General features: G+C 42.1%; 1 protein-coding gene across 1 annotated transcript in view; it reads left to right on the top strand.

Annotated features, from left to right (window-relative positions):
• Positions 1–802: 802 nt before the first annotated feature.
• The window catches only part of RCL1 (RNA terminal phosphate cyclase like 1), a 70,544-nt gene continuing 52,626 nt past the window's right edge, over positions 803–18,720 (top strand). The window contains exon 1 of the mRNA XM_044656671.1: positions 803–1,066. Coding sequence (XP_044512606.1) covers positions 931–1,066 — 136 coding nt within the window. The 5' untranslated portion in view covers positions 803–930. The remainder of the gene's footprint in view (positions 1,067–18,720) is intronic.

Raw genomic sequence — 18,720 nt, 5'->3', positions numbered from 1 at the left:
TGCAACCAAGTCCGGTAGTGTGTCTGGAACCAAAGGGAGCCTTAGGGATCACCAAGACCTCCTTTCCTTCTCATTTTATCTAGGAGGGCACAGACTCGAAGAGGTTAAAGGGGTCTCTTTGCTTCCTATCCCACGTGAGGGTCAGAGAATTCAGGTCCTTCGACCTCGGATCAATATTCTTTCCATTTCTCCCTAACTCTTTGCCTTACCCATTGACCAATTATTTGATCAGCTCGAGCAATGGAAAACTGGAACTAGTGAACAGGCTCAAAAGTTTCCCCTAATGTAAAAATGGATATGTGCGTTTCACGGCTAACCTCCCAATTTTCCCTAATCTGTAATCCTGGGCCTTGTGTTACGCTAAAGTGTCCAGATTAGATGATATCGAAGGTCTTCAGTTCTGGATTCTAAGATCCTGTGGTTATCCGCGGGGGTCACTAGGTGCCGGGATGCCCTTCTTGGCCCCGAAGAGCAGGCAGGAGAATGCTCCTCGGCTCGGGCTCCGGCTCCAGGCTTTTCCTCCGGCCTCTCCGGCCAATGCCCGCTCTGCTGCCTCTTCGAAGGTGACCGCGGCTCTCGCCAGCCTGGAGTTGCAGAGACAGAGAAGCCGGGGGGCGGAGCGGCGGGCGGGAGCGGAGGCGGAGAAGAAAGAGGAAAGCTGGGGAAACTCCTCCCTCTTCTCCCCTCTGACCCTTCTGTCTCGTCTCTCCATCTTCCTGTTCCAAACCACGTGGACGCGCTGGGGGCTGCGGGAGCTGAGATCTCGGAGCCTCCCCAGCCGCCACCGCCGCCAGATTTCCTCCCCCCTCGGCCAGCCCTCCACCGCGCCAGCGCCGGGAGCCCGCCGTGCGCGTCGGGCGTTGTCAGTAGCGGTGGCCGCGGCTCCCCCAGCTGTGCCGGCAGCTGGATCCGGGGAAGGGGCGCGCGCACATGGCGACCCAGGCGCACTCGCTCAGCTACGGGGGCTGCAACTTCTTCCGCCAGCGCCTCGTTTTGTCCACCCTCAGCGGGCGCCCCGTGAAGATCCGCAAGATCCGGGCCAAAGATGAGAACCCCGGCCTCCGAGGTCACTGGGGAGTGGGGGGCTGCAAGGGGATTGCGCGGCGCCGCCGTCGGGCTTAGACCTCTCCAAGGGAATGGGCATGGTTGAGGCTACGCGCGTCCCGGGGGTGCAGGGGCTGGGCAAAGCCGGGCGGCCCCCAAACCTAGGCGGAGAGGAGGGGGTGGCGGTGAGTGGGAGAAGATCTTGGACCCTGGGGGTGGGGTAGGGAGGAGGCGTTGCGAAGCCATCTCTCTATTAGTCACCTCCGAGGAGTGTGTGGTGTTGAGCAAGAAAATGCGTAACACACTCTTACACACAGACACGCACATACCCATTTTTACGCTCGTGTTGACGTTTGGGGAAGGCAGAAAGAGAGTAGCCCAACCCCACGTTTCTGATTTCCCAGGGTCTCCAGGGTGCTGGGTTAGTAAACAACTGCACGTTTTTCGAGCCATACGTATTCCAACTAATCCCTGGGTATCTCCGACGCCGTCTTTCTGTCTGGCCAAAGCGCCTTTCAGAAAGGAAAATGATTTGTTTTGTTGAAATGCGAAAAATAGTCCAGAGAAATGAAAGAAGCAGTGAGGGAGATGTGGAGAGAAATGCAAGCGGTTTCTCTCCCTTCCCTGCCCGTTTCTCCTCTGTACCTTCGAGACATCGTAGGCTTTCTTAGTATCTCAGAGCTGGAGGAACCTTTAGAGAGCCTAGGCTTTATAGCTCAAAAGGACCTTGGAGGTCCTTATTTTTATAGATGAGGAAACGGAGGCCCTGGGCAGAGAAGTGACCCATAGGATCCCAGATCACACAGGGAGGAAGTAGCTGAGCCACGATTGAATTCTGTAGCTCAGCATCCTTACCTCCACTGATTCCCCGCCCCTTTGCTTCTAAATCCAGTTTTCTATCCATCATACCATGTTGGGCAAGCTGTCTGGGTTTTTGTTTGGTTGGTTGGTTGTTTGGTTGGTTGGTTTGGTTTTTTTCCCCTGAGTTTGTTATATTCTGACTTAATGATACACTTAGAATGGGAATTGTGAATTTGATTCTACTAGAAAAAGGCCCTTCTTGAGCCTTGAGAAAGATAGTTCTGGAAAGGAAGGAGTCAAGGTGCTGGGTTTGAATTCCACCTTTATGACTTGGTCAGTGATTTCACTTTTATGGGTTTCCATTTCCTCTTCTGTGATGGAACTGTTTTCAGGACTTGGATCACTCAGGTGCTAGCCTGCTGTAATTCCTGGGAAACTATACCTGTTCTAAAAGAAAAAGCCTTCTAGCAGTGTTCCATACAGATACTTTAAAAATAAACTCCATTTAAAACCACATTGCAATAAATGGAGCCTGCCTCTCCTGAACATGCAAGGAAGTCTCCTAGTGGTTCTGTTCGTTGTCATCTCAAATTTTCCTAGCATCTTTGAATAGAAGTTCTCTCTGCAAATGAAGGATGTGATCTGTGATTGGCCCTAGCAGGTTCTCAGGCTGTGGTGGTGTTTAATTTGACTTTGGTCTCCTGTGTTATGTGGCCGCTGCATTTAATCCTCCATCTCAACTTATTTTCCTGACAACCCCACTTTTGCATTTAGTTGTGTGGTTGCCATTTTCCCCCAATGAGGAAAACCATGACATGGCAAGAAGTAAGCTAAAAGTCAGCACCCCATGAGAAGACCCTGGTCTGACTGAGTTTTTGGAGGAGAAACATTTGTGCTTACCTCACAAAGCTATAAAGTTGAGCCTGAACTACAAAGAGATGTGAAGAGCCTTGGCCAAGGGGGCATGGGTATAATAAGCTGAGATTCAAATTTACCCTTTCTGATTTCACATACAGAAAGAAAGAGAGAGACAGAGAGAGACAGAGAGATTATTTTTCCTGCACTGTGTATACTTACTAGTTGGTAGGATGTGGTAAGAAGTCTGTGATAGTGTGTTGCCTGGAAATTGCTGTATTGTTTTAGCCTGAAGATAGGATTCCTGCCAGAATTATAATACCCCAAGAGAGCCACCTTTTAGCATTTGTCTGTTTTCAGGGATGAGAGCCAATGAGCTAAGGCTTGGCAGCTCTGGCCAATGCTACAGCTTAGCATCAAGGCCAACTAGAATGACTGGTCATTGGAACCACCAGATCCCTCTCTCTGCTCCTTTTAAGAATATTCTTTTCGTGAGGCAACTCAGTCAGGCCTAGAAACGGAGGTCCTAGGTTCAAATCTGGCCTCAGACAATTCCTAACTGTGTGACCCTGGACAAGACGCTTAACCCCCAATTGCCTAGCCCTTACTGCTCTTCTTCCTTAGAACCAATACTTAGAATTGAGTCTGAGGGTTAAAAAAAAAAAGAATATGCCTCCTGCTGCAAACAATAGCAGCCTCATTCCCCACCTCTTTTTACCTCTTCTCCAACATTTCTAACCCTTTCATGACTATCCTGTAGCACACACCAGGGAGTTCTTTTAAGCTAGCATTGATGAATGCAATAATCATCTCTTATTTACTTTTGCCTTATTTCTCTACTGTAGTAAACGTTGAAGAAAAACATAAGACTCATTAATTCAGATCAAGGTACTGATGTTCAGATTCCAAGACCCCTAGGTATGTTTGCCCACCAAGGGAGCTGAGATGGGATGGCGTCCAGCAACCTGCTGCTGAGTAATTTGTGTTTTCAATCTGGAAGTACCTTTGTCAGTTGATTTAAGGTATAGATGAGGTGGGAAGTGTTATTAACTGACCCCTTTCCAGTTCTTACCCAGAAAAGTATTGCAGTAGCATAGACAACGAGCATTGCATTCCTGTTCAGAAATCTTCGGTGGCATCCAATTATTTACCAAAGTTCCACCTCCTTTGCCTGGCCTCTAAGGCCGTCTACAGCAACACATCTTTCTAATTTTCCGGCCCTGTCTCATACAAAAAACACATAGAGTTCCGTCTTCCTGTCTTTACCCAGGCTTTTGTATCCCTGCCTCATCCTTCACCCCATGTTGAAGCATTTGAGGCTTAGTCTAAATGCCATGAAACTTCCCTGGTCCCTCTTTGTCAGTTATGATTCTAACTTTTGGAATCATAGTTAATCTTTGACTCCCTATGAAATTGTGAACCCCATGAATGGGGAAGGAGCCTGGTTTAAATCCCGCCCCCCCCCCACCTTTTGTCTTAGTATGAATTCTAAGACAGAAGAGCAACAAGTACTAGCAATTGGGGTTAAGTAACTTAGCCAGAGTTGTGCATCTAGGAAGGGTCTCGTGGCCAGATTTGAACCCAGTTCCTCCAGACTTCGAGACTGGCACTCTTATCAATCTACTGTGCTACCTAACTACCTCATCCTAGTTTTAATGGAAACTTTACATTTTCTCCAGTAGCCTGCAAAAGGGGGTCAAACAGAGTCAACTCAAATATTTGTTGAATTCTTTGAAGGAAATCAATTGACTCCTATAGCTGGGAGAGACTTTGAAAGTCTAGTTTAGCCTCCCAGCCAGTTATAAGAGTTCTGTCCACAATATTCCTGGTTGTCAGTTGGTTTCTGCTTGAATATTCCCAGTGTTCGAGGGTCTGCTGCCCCTTGAGACAATCCATTGTATTGTTGGACAGTTCTAGTTGTCATATTACTCTTTCTTGTAGAATCATAAAATGAGATTTAGAATTGGAAGGGATCTTGGAAGTCATCTAGGCCAACATTCGTTCCCCTTCTGTTTTTTTAAAATTTATTTTATTTTATTTTTCCAATTAACAAGCATTGTTTTTCTCCTTTCAACTTTTATCCCCAAATCCCCCCACTGAGGAAGAAAAGAGAGAAAAACAAAAACCTTTGTAACAAATATATATAATCAAGCAAAACAAATTCCTATGTTGGCCATGTCCAAAAATGTGTCTCCTTCTGCATATTGAGCCCATCATCGGTATTTTGGAATCACGAAATGTTTCATAGCAGTTTCTTTTTACAATATTGTTTCAGCTCCTTCATTTTACAGATATGGAAACTGAGTCCTGGGAAGTTAAGATCACATAATAAATAAAACATCAGAGAAGGGTGATGAACTGTGAGCTAGATCTTTGCTCCTGCTTTCTCCTAAGGAACAAACAGTAGGATTCAAATCCGTCTTCCACATAACAACCCCTAAAATACTTAAAGGAAGAGGGGTAGCAAAGGTAGTGCAGTGGCTAGAGGGTCAGGGCTAGAATTGGGAGGTCCCAGGTTCAAATAGTCCTCAGACATTTCCTAGCTGTGTGACTTAGAGCAAGTCACTTAACCCCATTTGCCTAGCCCTTGTCCTTCTCTCTTGGAGTTGTGACTAAGACAAAAAGTAAGGTTTTTTTTTTAAAAATACTTCAAGAAGGAGTGAGTATGGTGGTAATGGAGTAAGTGCTGACTCCCAGAATCTAAGGACCTGGGTTCAAATCCAACCCTTGACCAGAGATCTTTCTTATCTCCAAACTTAACATTATGTAGTTGTCAGGAGTGAAATGCTTTTTTTAAAACCCTTACCTTCTATGTCTTGGCTTCAAGGCAGAAGAGTGGTAAGGGCTAGGCAATGGTGGTTAAGTGACTTGCCCAGGGTCACACATCTGGGAAGTGTCTGAGGTCAGATTTGAACCTAGGACCTCCTGTCTCTAAGCCTGCTCTCAGTCCACTGAGCTACCCAGCTGCCCTCTGAAATGTTTTTAAACATTTTCTCTCTTGCTACCTTGAATGAAAGGGAAGAATCAGGATATTGACTTAAAGTTGAAAAACTACTAAAAAGAAAAGAAAGGAAAAGTTAACCTGAAGAAGAGAAGGCTTGGGAGGGGTTGATAGTTATCTTCAAGTATTTGAAAGAATTTTTATCTTCAGGTATTTGCAGGAATTTTACTTGGAAGAGGGCTTAGATTTGTTTGTCAGTCTGTTGCCAGAGGGTAGAAATAGGAGCCTTGGGGTAGATGTTGAGGCAAGGCCAATCTTGATGTCTTTCCTAGTCAGTAGAACTGTCCAAAGGCAGAGGGAGCTGCCTCTGGAATGATTGTAGCGAGTTCCTGTTCCTGGAAAGCTTCCATTACTGGAGCTGTTCAGGTATATGTTAGAATAGAGATGAATGCTGAGGGCACTTCCAATCTTGAGATTTTTAATGGGGTCCACCTGTGACTTTTTGTGGGCACTTGAATCAAACATTTCTTCAGGGTGTCTACTTGGTGTCAAGTCAGTTTTTTCGGCCATGACCCCCATTTGGAGTTTTCTTGGCAAAGATACTAGAGTGGTTTGTCATTTCCTTCTCCGGCTCATTTGACAGATGAGGAAACTGAGGCAGTCGGGGTTAAATGATTTGCTCTTAAGTATCTGAGGCCAGATTTGAACTCACAGGTGAGTCTTCCTGATTTCAGGTCTGGTACTCTATCCACTGCACCACCTAGCTCTCCTTATACATCTATAAAATGGACTCAGCTTCAGATCCTCACTCTTGATATTTTGAGCAATTAATGAGATTTCAAGTAATGGACAAAATTTGGATTCAGAAAGGTTTTCTTATATGAGCAGAGATTTCTGTAATTAGAATAACTCATTAATTGTTTAAATTTACTTTGTATTTTTTTAAAAAACCCTTTCTTTCTGGCTTAGAATCATCAGTTCCAAGGCAAAAGAGTAATAAGGGCTAGATAATTGGGGCTAAATGACTCACCCACAGCCACAAAGCTGGGAAGTGTTTGAGGCCATATTTTGAACCCAGAATCCCCTCCATCCATCTCTATGTGTGGCTCTCCACAATGTAGAGTGCCTCTTAATCCTGTGAGTTACCTCCTGCAAATATTATAGCCCCATTTTACAGATGAGGAAATGAATCCTTAGAAAGATGGGTGACTTGCTTAGGGTCACATAGCTAGTAAATGTGGGAGCTGGGGTACAGGCTGCCTTCGAACTTGTTCATTCATGTCTTATTTTGGAGGAACTGGAGTGGGGCACACTATCCATTTCTGTCTGTGAAGTAAGAGTAATCTTTGTGTTCCTTTCCTGATGAGGCTACTTTGTAAACCTTAAAGAGCACTGCAGAAACAGGAACTATTACTTTGCACCATCCCTGACAGTAGGGAGGAATTGAATGTTATTTTTGCTATTTTACTGATGATAAGTGAGAACCTACGAAGATGAAATAACTGACTACCAAGTCAGGATCAAGCAGGAAAACCTGGAAGAAAATGGAGTTGGATGCTAAGCAGGGAGAAAGGGAAAAGACTTGGGTTCGAGGGCCAGTTCTGACACTAAAGCCTCCTGGCACATTCAAGGGCTTAATAAATGTTTGTCGACTCTTGGGCAGGTCATCAGATATAGTCTCACCCACCCTGATGTCCTCCTCTTGTCAGGTAAGAGACTTGGACTAGATACTTTCTGATGAACCCTCCAATTTAAAAAAAAAATGAATTTTTATTGATATCTTGGGTTTTTTTTTTTTACATCACCAGTATTTTCCACAGTATCTTCTCTCTTACCTTCCAATACAACAAATAAGGTTAAAAAAAAGTTTACCTTATGTCTTAGAATCAGTACTATGTATTGGTTCCATGGCAGAAGGGCTAAGCAATAGGGGTTAAGTGATTAGCCCACGGTCACACAGCTGGGAAGTATCTGAGACTAGATTTGAACCTAGGACCTCTAGCTTCTAGTCTTGGCTATCAATCCACTGAGCTACCTGGCTGCCCCCAACAAATAACATTTTTAGAGAAAAAAAGAGGGGGGAAAATCAGCAAAACTGTTTAGTATACAGAGGGAAAGTCTTAATATATGTACAAAGTACTTCCCAGTTCCAATAAATCTATGAATCTTCTCCAGTGAGACCCAGGCCACTTGACTCCCAAGTTCAGATATCTTTCTAGGCTGCTACATTCCTCTATAAATTAGGTATGTGGTTATTTCCAGACTTCTCTTTTATGTATTTATCTGGTGGTATTTTTTAAAAACTATTTTTTTAAACCAGGGCACACCTGTCTTATATCAGAATATTTTGGGGGCTTGCCAGATAATTGGACCCGGAAAAAAATTAGACACAATTGTAGCAATAATGAACATTGATTCCCTTCTGTCTGTTGATGATGCTTTTCCCCCCTGTGGCAGGCCTGCATTACTTACTATTGGCCGTGAAAACCAACAGCTTTCCACCAAATGATGATTATTGGCTGCCCAAACTATTTTTGTCTTCTTAAAGACAAATGCCAAGAATCCTAATTGGCCTGTTTTCATTCTGCTGTTGCTTAGAAGCCATAAAATACCATTCTAGAAAGAGCCATTTACTCTTCTCTTTCAAGGGAGAAAAATTCACAACAATGGCAAAATTAGACTTACAGCTTTTTCTCCTGCCCCCCATTTTTTTGCGGGGGGCCTAGGAATACTAGGAAAAGTCTTTCTCAAGCAGGAAATGGGAAAAAGGAACACCTAAGAAGCAGGATTGGGCTAACTTTATGGACAAAGCTGGGATTTAAAAATGACCCTCAAAGGAGACTTAGAAGTATTTCCCTTTTAGAGATTCTATTGGGAGAGAGAATGAGGGCACCATGTTGGTTTACTCATAGTCTGGGGAAGTATTCTATTGGTTGCAATAATAATTCACATTTCTTTCTTTTTTAAATTTATTTTCATTATCATGCAAAACATGCTTCCATAATTGGTCATTGTTGTAAGAGCGCTTTTATACATAACCAAAACCCCAGAACAAAACTATAAATACACGGATGTGAAAGATAATATGCTTTAATCTGTATCCCTGTGATTTCCAGAGTTCTTTCTCTGGAGGGGGATAGCATTCCCCATCATAAGTCTTTCAGGATTGCCCCAGATCATTTCATGGCTGAGAGTAGCCAAGTTTTCACAGTTGATCATTGGACAACATTGATGTTATTGTGTGTAATGAATAGCTCACATAGAGTTGGCTAGGTAGGCGCCATGGATCGAGTGCTTGGACTTGGAGAGTTGAGTTCAAATCCACCTCTAGATACTTACTAATAGTATGACCATAGGCAATTCATTTAATTGCTATCTGCCTCAGTTTTCTCAACTGTAAAATGGGGATAATAATAGCATTTCCCTCCTAGAGTTGTGAAGATCAAACGAGAGACTATTTTTTCAGAGACTTAGCTCAGTGCCTGGCAGATAAGCACATGGCGCTTAATAAATATTTGTTTCCTTTTTTCCACAGGTTTTTCAGGTTTATAAACATTTATTATTTACTTAAGTGTACAAGGAATGTGCTTGGCCACTGAGGCTACAAAGATGAAAAACAACAGTCTTAGCCTTTAAGATGCCTGTGGTAAAATGGGGGATGAGGGTGGTGCAGGCTTCCAAAATAGACCTTAGCAAATAAAAAGTGATAGATAGAATAGATAGATAGAAAGGAGGGATTTTGACAAAATGCTCCAGAAAGAGGGGAGTTAGAGGAACACTATCATTTGGAGGAGACTTGGAAAGGTTTCATGGAGGAAGTAATCCCTTTTTATGATTGTTCAGCTTCATGACCCCATTGAGAGTTTTCTTGGCAAAGATGCTGGAGTGGTTTGCCATTTTCTTCTCCAGCTCATTTTACACATGAAAAAACTAAGGCAAACAGGGTTAAATGACTTGCTCAGAGTCACACCGTAAGTGTCTGAAGCCAGATTTGAACCCAAGAAGAGAGGAGCCTTTCGGATTTCAGGCCCAATACTGTCCCACTGAGCTTCCCAGCTGCCCTAAGGGATCCTTTAGCAAAGTTTTAAAGGAAGAGAAGCATGTCAACAAATAGAGATGAGGAAGGAGTATATTCCATTTGCAGACATGGAAGAAAACCTCCCCAAATGAATAGTTGTAGGACAAGATCAGGAGACAGCTAATGGAGAGCAAGTGCACAGAGGGGAATGATGTACAATTAGCCTGGAGACGTTGATTGGCAGCAGATTGTGAAGACTCTAAAATGCCAGGCTAAAGATGTTTTTATGCTCTGCTAAGGAGCCACTGAATGTGATTTGAGTAAAGGAGTGACATGGTTATTCCTATGAATTAGGAGGATTCAAAGGGAATGGATTGGAAGCAGAGAGATTAATTCTTGCAAAGGCCAGGTGAGGAGGGGATGAGCCTCTGAAGGAGGATGTTGGCAGCTGGAGTGGAGCACTAAATTCTATCCTGTCGTCCTGAGTGCTGTTCCAGGAAGGACTTTGAACACTGCTCTTCCCCCTTTTAACGTGTGCCATCCAGTGTCTTTGCAAGGCAGCAAGAGGCTATTGATTTCAGAGCCATTCATTGCCCATCCTGCTAACCCCTTTGAAGGATAACTGGCTTTGCTCTAGGAGTAAAAGAAGAGGGAGAATAAATGGAATAGGAGCCTTTTCCTAGAATAATTTAGGCCTGGGATGGATCATGTTGTTTAATACACCTCAACCCCCATTTTGTTCCCTCCCAGCCAGTGTTTTTCTGTACGTGAAAGCAGGTTAATGCATGTGTTGTAAGAAGGGAAATTTTATATATATATATATATTGGGGTTTTTTTTAAGGTGAGGTCACCAGGAATCAATCAGATTTAGATTGATTCCATAATTAAAATAGACCCAAGTCAGGATGGCTTTTATGGTAGTTTATTTACAAATAGGAAGGTTGAAGGTAGGGAAAGAGAGAGAGAGAAAAACCGTGGTCCAGACCAGCAGAGGTCCAGACTGGGTGAGAGTTAAGAGATTAATTAAACTAGGCTACTAGCCACAAGGCCTTAGCCATTAGAGAGGCAAAGAAGCCTCTTTGAGGTAGAGACTCTAGAAACGCCGAGGTAGAGACTCTAGAAACGCCAAGGTAGGCGAAAGGAAGTCAGCCTAACTTACCCACATGACAATTCAGAGGGAAGCCGCCGAGGTCTCAGCAGAGATCCTTCAGCACCAAGTTCAAAGCATGAACTGCCTCAACAGGAAGTTACCATCATATTTGAAGGACAGCATCTTTCATCACTTCCTGGAGGTCCACCTCTAATTCAGGTGGACAAATGGCAGCCTCAACACTGTTTTGGACTGCCCAAAGGGCAGTCCCTTGTTCTTGATTTGTTACTTATTGTCATGTGTGGGTAGCTAATCTCCCCTCCCCACTAAGGAAGGTATCTCTGGTGGCTAGAGTTTTAACTATGAATGGGGTAGAGCTAATTCCATTTTCACAGTGTCTGGAGCTGCTTGAAAGGGTTCCAAGAAGAGTACTGTCTGACTAGTTCTCCTCTCTTGAATCTCTAGCCCCCTTCTCCTACTGCTGATCACACCCAACCAAACCTCAGCCTTGGATCATTCCCACAGTTCATCCCCTTAGCTTCTACACAAATGCCGCTGAATGAAGATGGAGAGAATCATGCAATAGTTCTGCTGGGACCTATTGCAGATTTATGCTACACAACCTCAGCTGTGCTTTCATTGCTGCTAGGCAATTCTACTGTCTCTCTCCTATCAACTCTATCCCACTCCCCACAGTGGCTCTCCTAAACATTTTCATCCCTCTTACAATCTCCCATAGTTCTCCCTTCCTTTACTCTTTCAGCAGAGAGCCTTGCCCTGTATTTTTCCCCTAAAACATTGGGGCCATTCACTGTACGTTCCCTGTTCTCTCCTCTTCTGTCACTCAGATGCCTTCTGCCACTTCCTTCTCCTTCACCGCTCTCTCACATGATGAAACAACTTTTATCAAGACCAACCCTTTGGTGGGTTGTTGAAGTGATCCCCTTCTAGCCTCTTTTCCTCCAATAGATTGCCCCCTCTGTCATCTCTATTCTTTTACTTATTTTCAGTCTCTCATTCTCTAGCTTATTTCTACTACTTACAAATAGGCCCATTTTCCCCTTTCCTAAAAAAAAAATCCTCACTTGATCCTTCCATCCCTGCTATCTTTCTATATCTTTTCTGCCCTTCTTACCCAAACTCAAAAAACAAACTACAATAGGTGTCTCCACTCTATTTTCTTATTCTGTTCTTTTTTTTTTAAATTTTAAACATTTATTAATATTTATATTTTAGAAAAGTTAACATGGTTACATGATTTATGTTCTTACTTTCTCCTTCACCCCCACCTCCCCACTCCCCTGGCCGAAATGCATTTCCACTGGTTTTAACATGTGCCATTAATAAGACCTATTTCCAAATTGTTGATAGTTGCATTAGTGTGGTACTTTCAATCCCCAATCATGTCCTCATCAACCCATGTATTCAAGCAGTTGATTTTCTTCTGTGTTTCCTCTCCTGCTGTTCTTCCTCTGAATGTGGGTAGTGTTCTTTTCCATAAATCCCTCAGAATTGTCTTGGGTCATTGCATTGCTGCTAGTACAGAAGTCTATTCATTCTATTTTACCATAGTATATCAGTCTCTGTGTACAATGTTCTTCTGGCTCTGCTCCTTTCACTCTGCATCAATTCCTGGAGGTCTTTCCAATTCACATGGAATTCTTCCAGTTTATTATTCCTTTTAGCACAATAGTATTCCATCACCAGCATATACCACAATTTGTTCAGCCGTTCCCCAATTGAAGGGCATACCCTCCTTTTCCAGTTTTCTGCCACCACAAAAAGCACGGCTATAAATTGTTTATCTATGATCTCTTTGGGGTATAATCCCAACAATGGTATGGCTGGATCAAAGGGCAGGCATTCTTTTATAGCCCTTTGAGCATAGTTCCATATTGCCATCCAGAATGGTTGGATCAGTTCACAGCTTCACCAGCAATGCATTAATGTCCCAATTTTGCCACATCCCCTCCAGCATTCATTACTCTCCCCTTCTTTCATTTTAGCCAATCTGCTGGGTGTGAGGTGATACCTCAGAGTTGTTTTGATTTGCATTTCTCTAATTATTAGAGATTTAGAACAGTTTCTCATGTGCTTATTGATAGTTTTGGTTTCTTTACCTGAAAATTGCCTATTCATGTCTCTTGCCCATTTATCAATTGGGGAATGGCTTGATTTTTTATACAATTGATTTAACTCCTTGTATATTTGAGTAATTATACCCTTGTCAGAGTTTTTTGTTATAAAGATTTTTTCCCAATTTGTTGTTTCCCTTCTGATCTTGGCTACATTGTTTTGGTTTGTACAAAAGCGTTTTAGTTTTATGTAATCAAAATAATTTATTTTACATTTTGTAATTTTCTCTAACTCTTGCTTGGTTTTAAAATCTTTCCTTTCCCAGAGATCTGACAAGTATACTATTCTGTGTTCACTTAACTTATTTATAGTTTCCCTCTTTATATTCAAGTCATTCACCCATTCTGAATTTACCTTGGTTTAGGGTGGGAGATGTAAACCTAATCTCTCCCATATTGTTTTCCAAATTTCCCAACAGTTTTTGTCAAATAGTGGATTTTTTGTCCCAAAAATTGGGCTCTTTGGGTTTATCATATATTATCTTGCTGATGTCACTTACCCCAAGTCTATTCCACTGATCCTCCCTTCTGTCTCTTAGCCAGTACCATACCTCTTTTTTTTTTTTTAAATTAAAAAAAAATAAACTTTTACTTTGGTCTTAGAATCAATACTGGATATCATTTCCAAGTCAGAAGAGTGACAGGGGCTAGGCAAGTGGGGTTAAGTGACTTGTCCAGGGTTATACAGCTATGAAGTGTCATGAGGCCACATTTGAATCCAAGATCTCCCATCTCTAGACCTGGTGCTCTATCCACTGATCCACCTAACTACCCCTCTCACTCTCTTCTTAAACCCTTTTAATTTAACTTCTGAATTTATCATTCCCAAAGTTACTAATGATCTTTTAGTTGCCAAATCCAGTGGCCTTTTCTCATTTGAAATTCTCCTCTCAGGATTTTTGGGACATCACCCTCCTGATTCTTGTCCTGTTCTAGTTGATTGTTTGTTCTCTGTCTCCTTTGCTGGATCCTCCTTCAGATCATATACTCTGTATGTCCCTCAAGGTTCTGTCCTGAGCTCTCTTCTCTTCTCCCTCTTGGTAATCTTACCAGTTTCCATTGATTTAATTACCATCTCTGTGCTGATGATTCTCTAATTTACTTATCCTGCCCCAAACTCTGCTGACTTTGGAATCTTGCATCTCTAACTGTACTTCAGATGTCTTGAAATGGATGTCTAATACATATCTTGAATTCTATTAAAATGTCAAAAATTGAATTAATGATCCATCCTCCATCTATCTCTACCTTTCCTGTAACTTCCCAGTCCTCCCAGCTCATACCATAGGAGTCATCCCAGACTCCTCACTGTTTATCACTCTTTATATCCAAACTGTTGCCAAGACTATTTCACCTTTGTCACATCTAGAATACATCCCCTTCCCTTCTCTAATTCTGCCACCACTCTTGTGTAGTCTGTATCATTGCAGTAGCCTGTTGGTAGATCTGCTGCCTCAGCTTTCCACACCCCAGTGCATCTTCCATTCAGCCATTAACATAATTTTCCTAAAGTACAGGTGTTGTCCCTCTACTTAATAAACTCCATTGTCTTCTTGTTGCCTTCAGGAGCAAATAAAAAATAATGTTGGGCATTTAAAACCCCTTATAACCTAGCCCCATCTTACCTATGCAGTTTTCTTATACCTGACTCCTTGACACACAATCCTTCAATTCAGTGATGCTGGCCTCCTGGCTATTGCACAAATAAGATGCTGTGTCTCTTAGCTCACAAAGTGGGCGCTGCAGCGATCCAGGGGGGGCGGTGATGGCCACAGGTGCATTTATCTTTCCTATTAATTGCTGTTAAAATTTTTTTAAAAATTTAATTTCCAGGGGCGCTAAGTAATATTTTTTCTGGAAAGGGGAACCATTGGCTCACGGTCTTCTCTCCATGTCTGGAATGTTTTTTTCTCCTGTTTATTGACCTTCCTGGCTTCCTTTTTAAGTTCCAACTAAAATCCCATCTTCTATAGGAACCCTTTCCCAAGCTCTCTTAATTCTAACATTTTCCCTCTGTTCATTCTTTTCTATTTATTTATATAGCTTGCTTTGAATATATTCGTTAAATTGTAATCTCCTTGAAAGCAGAGACTGTCTTTTTGTCTTCTCTGCGTCCCTAATGCTTAGCACTGTGCTTGGCAAATAGTAGGTGTTTTATGGTGTAATGATATCCATAAGTGGAGAAAGACATCATCTGTAGGCAAGCTCCCTATTTCCATTTGGAATCATCATCAAATGTTAGAGGAAGCCCTAATGACCACCTAGAAAAGTTAGTGACTTGTCCAAGGTCAAGAACTGTGAACTTACAGTCCCAGTTCCTAGTTCACAACTCTTATCTCACATCATTAAATTGCAACTAATTGAATAATCTGCTAGGTGATCCAGTGGATAAGAGTTCCTGGCTTGAAGTCAGGAAGACCTGAGTTCAAATAAATCCTGCTAGTCTCAGTTACTTACTAGCTTTGTGGCCCCAGGCAAGTCACTTAACCCTGTTTGCCTCAGTTTCCTCATCTGTCAAATGAGCTGGAGAAGGAAATGGCAAACTACTCCATTGTCTTTGCCAAGAAAACTCCCAATGGGGTCATGAAGAATTGGGCACAATTAAAACAACTGAATAGCCACAAAATTGTATAATTTTACTGATCTCCTAAACCCTTGAGGATTGGATTCAGAAGACTTCATTCATTCACTGGCAATTAATGGAAGGGCCAAAGGGACAGTTGTCAGGGCTTCTAGGAGTTTGTAGCCCAAAGCAGATTATAAATCAGGTCATGAACAATGACTGTCCTTGGAGGGGACTTCTTGTGACTCTTGTCCCTGGTGTTCCACATGTTCTTAATCCATCCTGGCTTTTAGCAGGTTTTTGCCGACAGCCTTTGCCAGGGTGGCCAGAATTTACTCCAAGAGCTTGATAGATTTGTCCTGGGTTGACAGTTACTTCCTGAGTCTTCTCCCAGCACCATTCTCTTGGGCTTTGTAGCTTCTCTCTTTCCAGCTGGAGTTGAGGGCAAAGAACAGTTATTGATCTAAACTTTATATTTTCTCTTTGTTTAGCACATTCCTCTGCACACAAGGTCTTTAATAAATTTATTGGATTGAAATGTGTGGAGGAAGAATTCTCTTCCCTGCCAGTGGAACTCATGGTGACAGAGAAAGGAGAAACCGGGGGAGAGGAAGAGAAGTTATAGAAAATTAATTAATTCAGCTGGAAATCAATTCCAAAGACAAAGGATCATAGATTTAGAGCTGGAAGGAACCTTAGAGGCCATCTAGTTGATCACTATGGTTTTATAAATGTAGAAACCGAGGCCATAGACCGGGATGACATACCCAAAAATATATACATGTAGTAAAGTCACTGTTCAGAACTCTTTAGGCTTCCCAACTGTACTATGGTTTTCCATGGCACCCTTCTGCCTCTCATCTGATTTAAATTTAACCCTCTTAACCTGATTTGTGCTAGAGGCAAGTCATCCCTCCGGAGAGCCAGTTAAATTTTCTGTGTGAGCATTTACACCTCTGAAATCAGCAAGCCTTACAAAACAGGACTTCTTTGTTGCGTTTATTGCCTAGAGTTAAGAAAATTATGGAGAAAATGTTAATGATGCAAATTAAGATTTAAAACTTGTCCTGCCTGTATTCCCCCCTCCCCCAAGATGGTTGTTAAACTTTACCAGCACCCCCATGCTCTTAATCCTTCATCCTGACAGTGAGGATAATTTTTCTACCCTACATTTAGAAAAAAATGCATTTTTATTGATATTTCTTGTTCTTTCCATTACCCATCATTTCCCACAGTATCCCTCTCCTACCTCTCGGGCAGCTATCACTTCTAATAAAGACTTCAAAAGAGAAAGGGGGAAAAAAAGTTCAACAAAACTAGTTAATACATGAGAAAAATGTGTGCAGGCTGCCGTACACATCATCCTCAACTTCTGCAAAGGACTGGGGAAAAGATGCTTTCATATCTCTTCTTTGTGGCCAAGTTTGGCCATCATAATTTTGTAGCATTCAGTTTTGATTGTTGTATTATTGTTGTATTTATATTACTTTAGTCTTTGTGTATATTATTTTTCTAGTTCTTGCTAAATTTTCCATCAATTCATATAAATCTTTCTATACTTTCCATATGCTTTAATTCAAAATAATAAATATTACGCAGTTGCTTAATAAATATGAGCTATTTTCCACCCAATTTCCAAATTTATTTCTTTTTTAAAATCCTTACCTTCTGCCTTGGAGTCAATACTGTATATTGGTTCCAAGGCAAAAGAGTGGTAAGGTCTAGGCAGTGGGGGTTAAGTGACTTGCTCAGAGTCACACAGCTAGGAATTGTCTGAGGCTAAATTTGAACCTAGAACCTCTTCCCTCTAGGTCCAACTCTCAATCCACTGAGCCACCTAGCTGCTCCCTTCCAAATTTCTTATTTGGGAATATTATTTCTTATTCTTTGGGAATAGTATTTCTTCTTTTGCCTAGGGCAGGGCAGGTTGTATAGTACAATATGCTAAATAAGAGAAAGATTGGGTTTATCTTGGTTTGGTAGAAAGTTTGCTGGACTGGGGACTCAATAGGAATCTCATCTCAGCTCTTTTAATTTCTCTGGCCTTTGGTTTTTCCTTGTCAGATGAGACAATTAGATGAGATAAGCCTTAAGGTCTGTCCCTTCCAGCACTAAGAATCTGAGAGTCTGCCATAAAAGTAGAAACAGCCCATCGACATGGATTGTTTTAAATCAGTTGGGGTGGGGTGGCAGGGTAGGGGCTCTTGCTATAAATGATGAGAGATTGGTTCTCTGGCTAAATTTCTTGAGTGAGCCCTGTCTTGGTCTCCCTTTTTTTTTTTTTTTCTGGAAATTGGAGACTGAAGAGAAGCTTGGAATTTGACCCATCTTTTGTTTAGGGTCCCCCTCCCCCCCAATTTCTTCAATGTCAACATGTTCCATCAAGGTGGGGCAGTAAGGGGCTGCTGAAATTAACCCATCAGGGGTCTCTGAGTTTAAAACTTTGGGAACTCTCGTCTACCCATTCAGATCACACCCCTTTGTGGTAATAGATGGCATTTTAGAAAAATTCCATCGAAACCTTTTGTCATCACCTTCATTTTTCATTTATGTCCCTCTTCTCTCCTCTTCCCAGAAAAAATCATCCCTTGTAATAAAGAATTTTTAAAGGGGTGGTGGGGGGGGGTGATGTTTAGCAAAGCTAGCTAATACATTGAGGGAAAGTCTGGCAGTCTACAGTGTTCCACACCCATTATCCCCTGAATCTCCAGAGAATTGGGGCATGGGGAGAAGGTTTCATATCTCTCTTTCCAGGCCAGCTTTGGTCATTATAATCTGCAGCATTTGGTTTTGACTATTTTGTTTTTATCCTTTATGTCTAAATTATAGTCATAGTGAGTGGTTTCCTGGTTCTGTTCACTTTACTTTGTATCAATTCATATAGGTCTTCCTATGCTTCTGTGTTCATCCTTTATTTATTCATGTACCATGAGTCATTTAGCTATTCTCCAGGCCATGGCCACTGTTTGCAATTCTTTACCAAGAAGTTGGTTTTTTGAGAGTTCTTAAGAGTTAGATCTTGAAGGGCTTTGGAGATTTAGAGGTCATCTAGTCTGACTTCCCATTTGATTGATGAGGAAACTGAGGTCCAGAGAGATTAAACAAAAGGGCAGCCAAAAGTAATCCACCAAGCTCTGATGATGAGCTTCTCTCAATCTACCTAAATTTCCTTAATAAAAGACAACTGACCATCACCATGTGTGGCCTACTTGAAGCTTTTCCAGTTCAAGAGAAGAACTTATACTCTGGTATTATCTTTGAGGAAACATTGGT

This window comes from Gracilinanus agilis, chromosome 1 (assembly GCF_016433145.1).
Source record: "Gracilinanus agilis isolate LMUSP501 chromosome 1, AgileGrace, whole genome shotgun sequence".
Classification (NCBI taxonomy): Eukaryota; Metazoa; Chordata; class Mammalia; order Didelphimorphia; family Didelphidae; genus Gracilinanus; species Gracilinanus agilis.
This window is presented reverse-complemented; position numbering and strand designations above follow the sequence as displayed.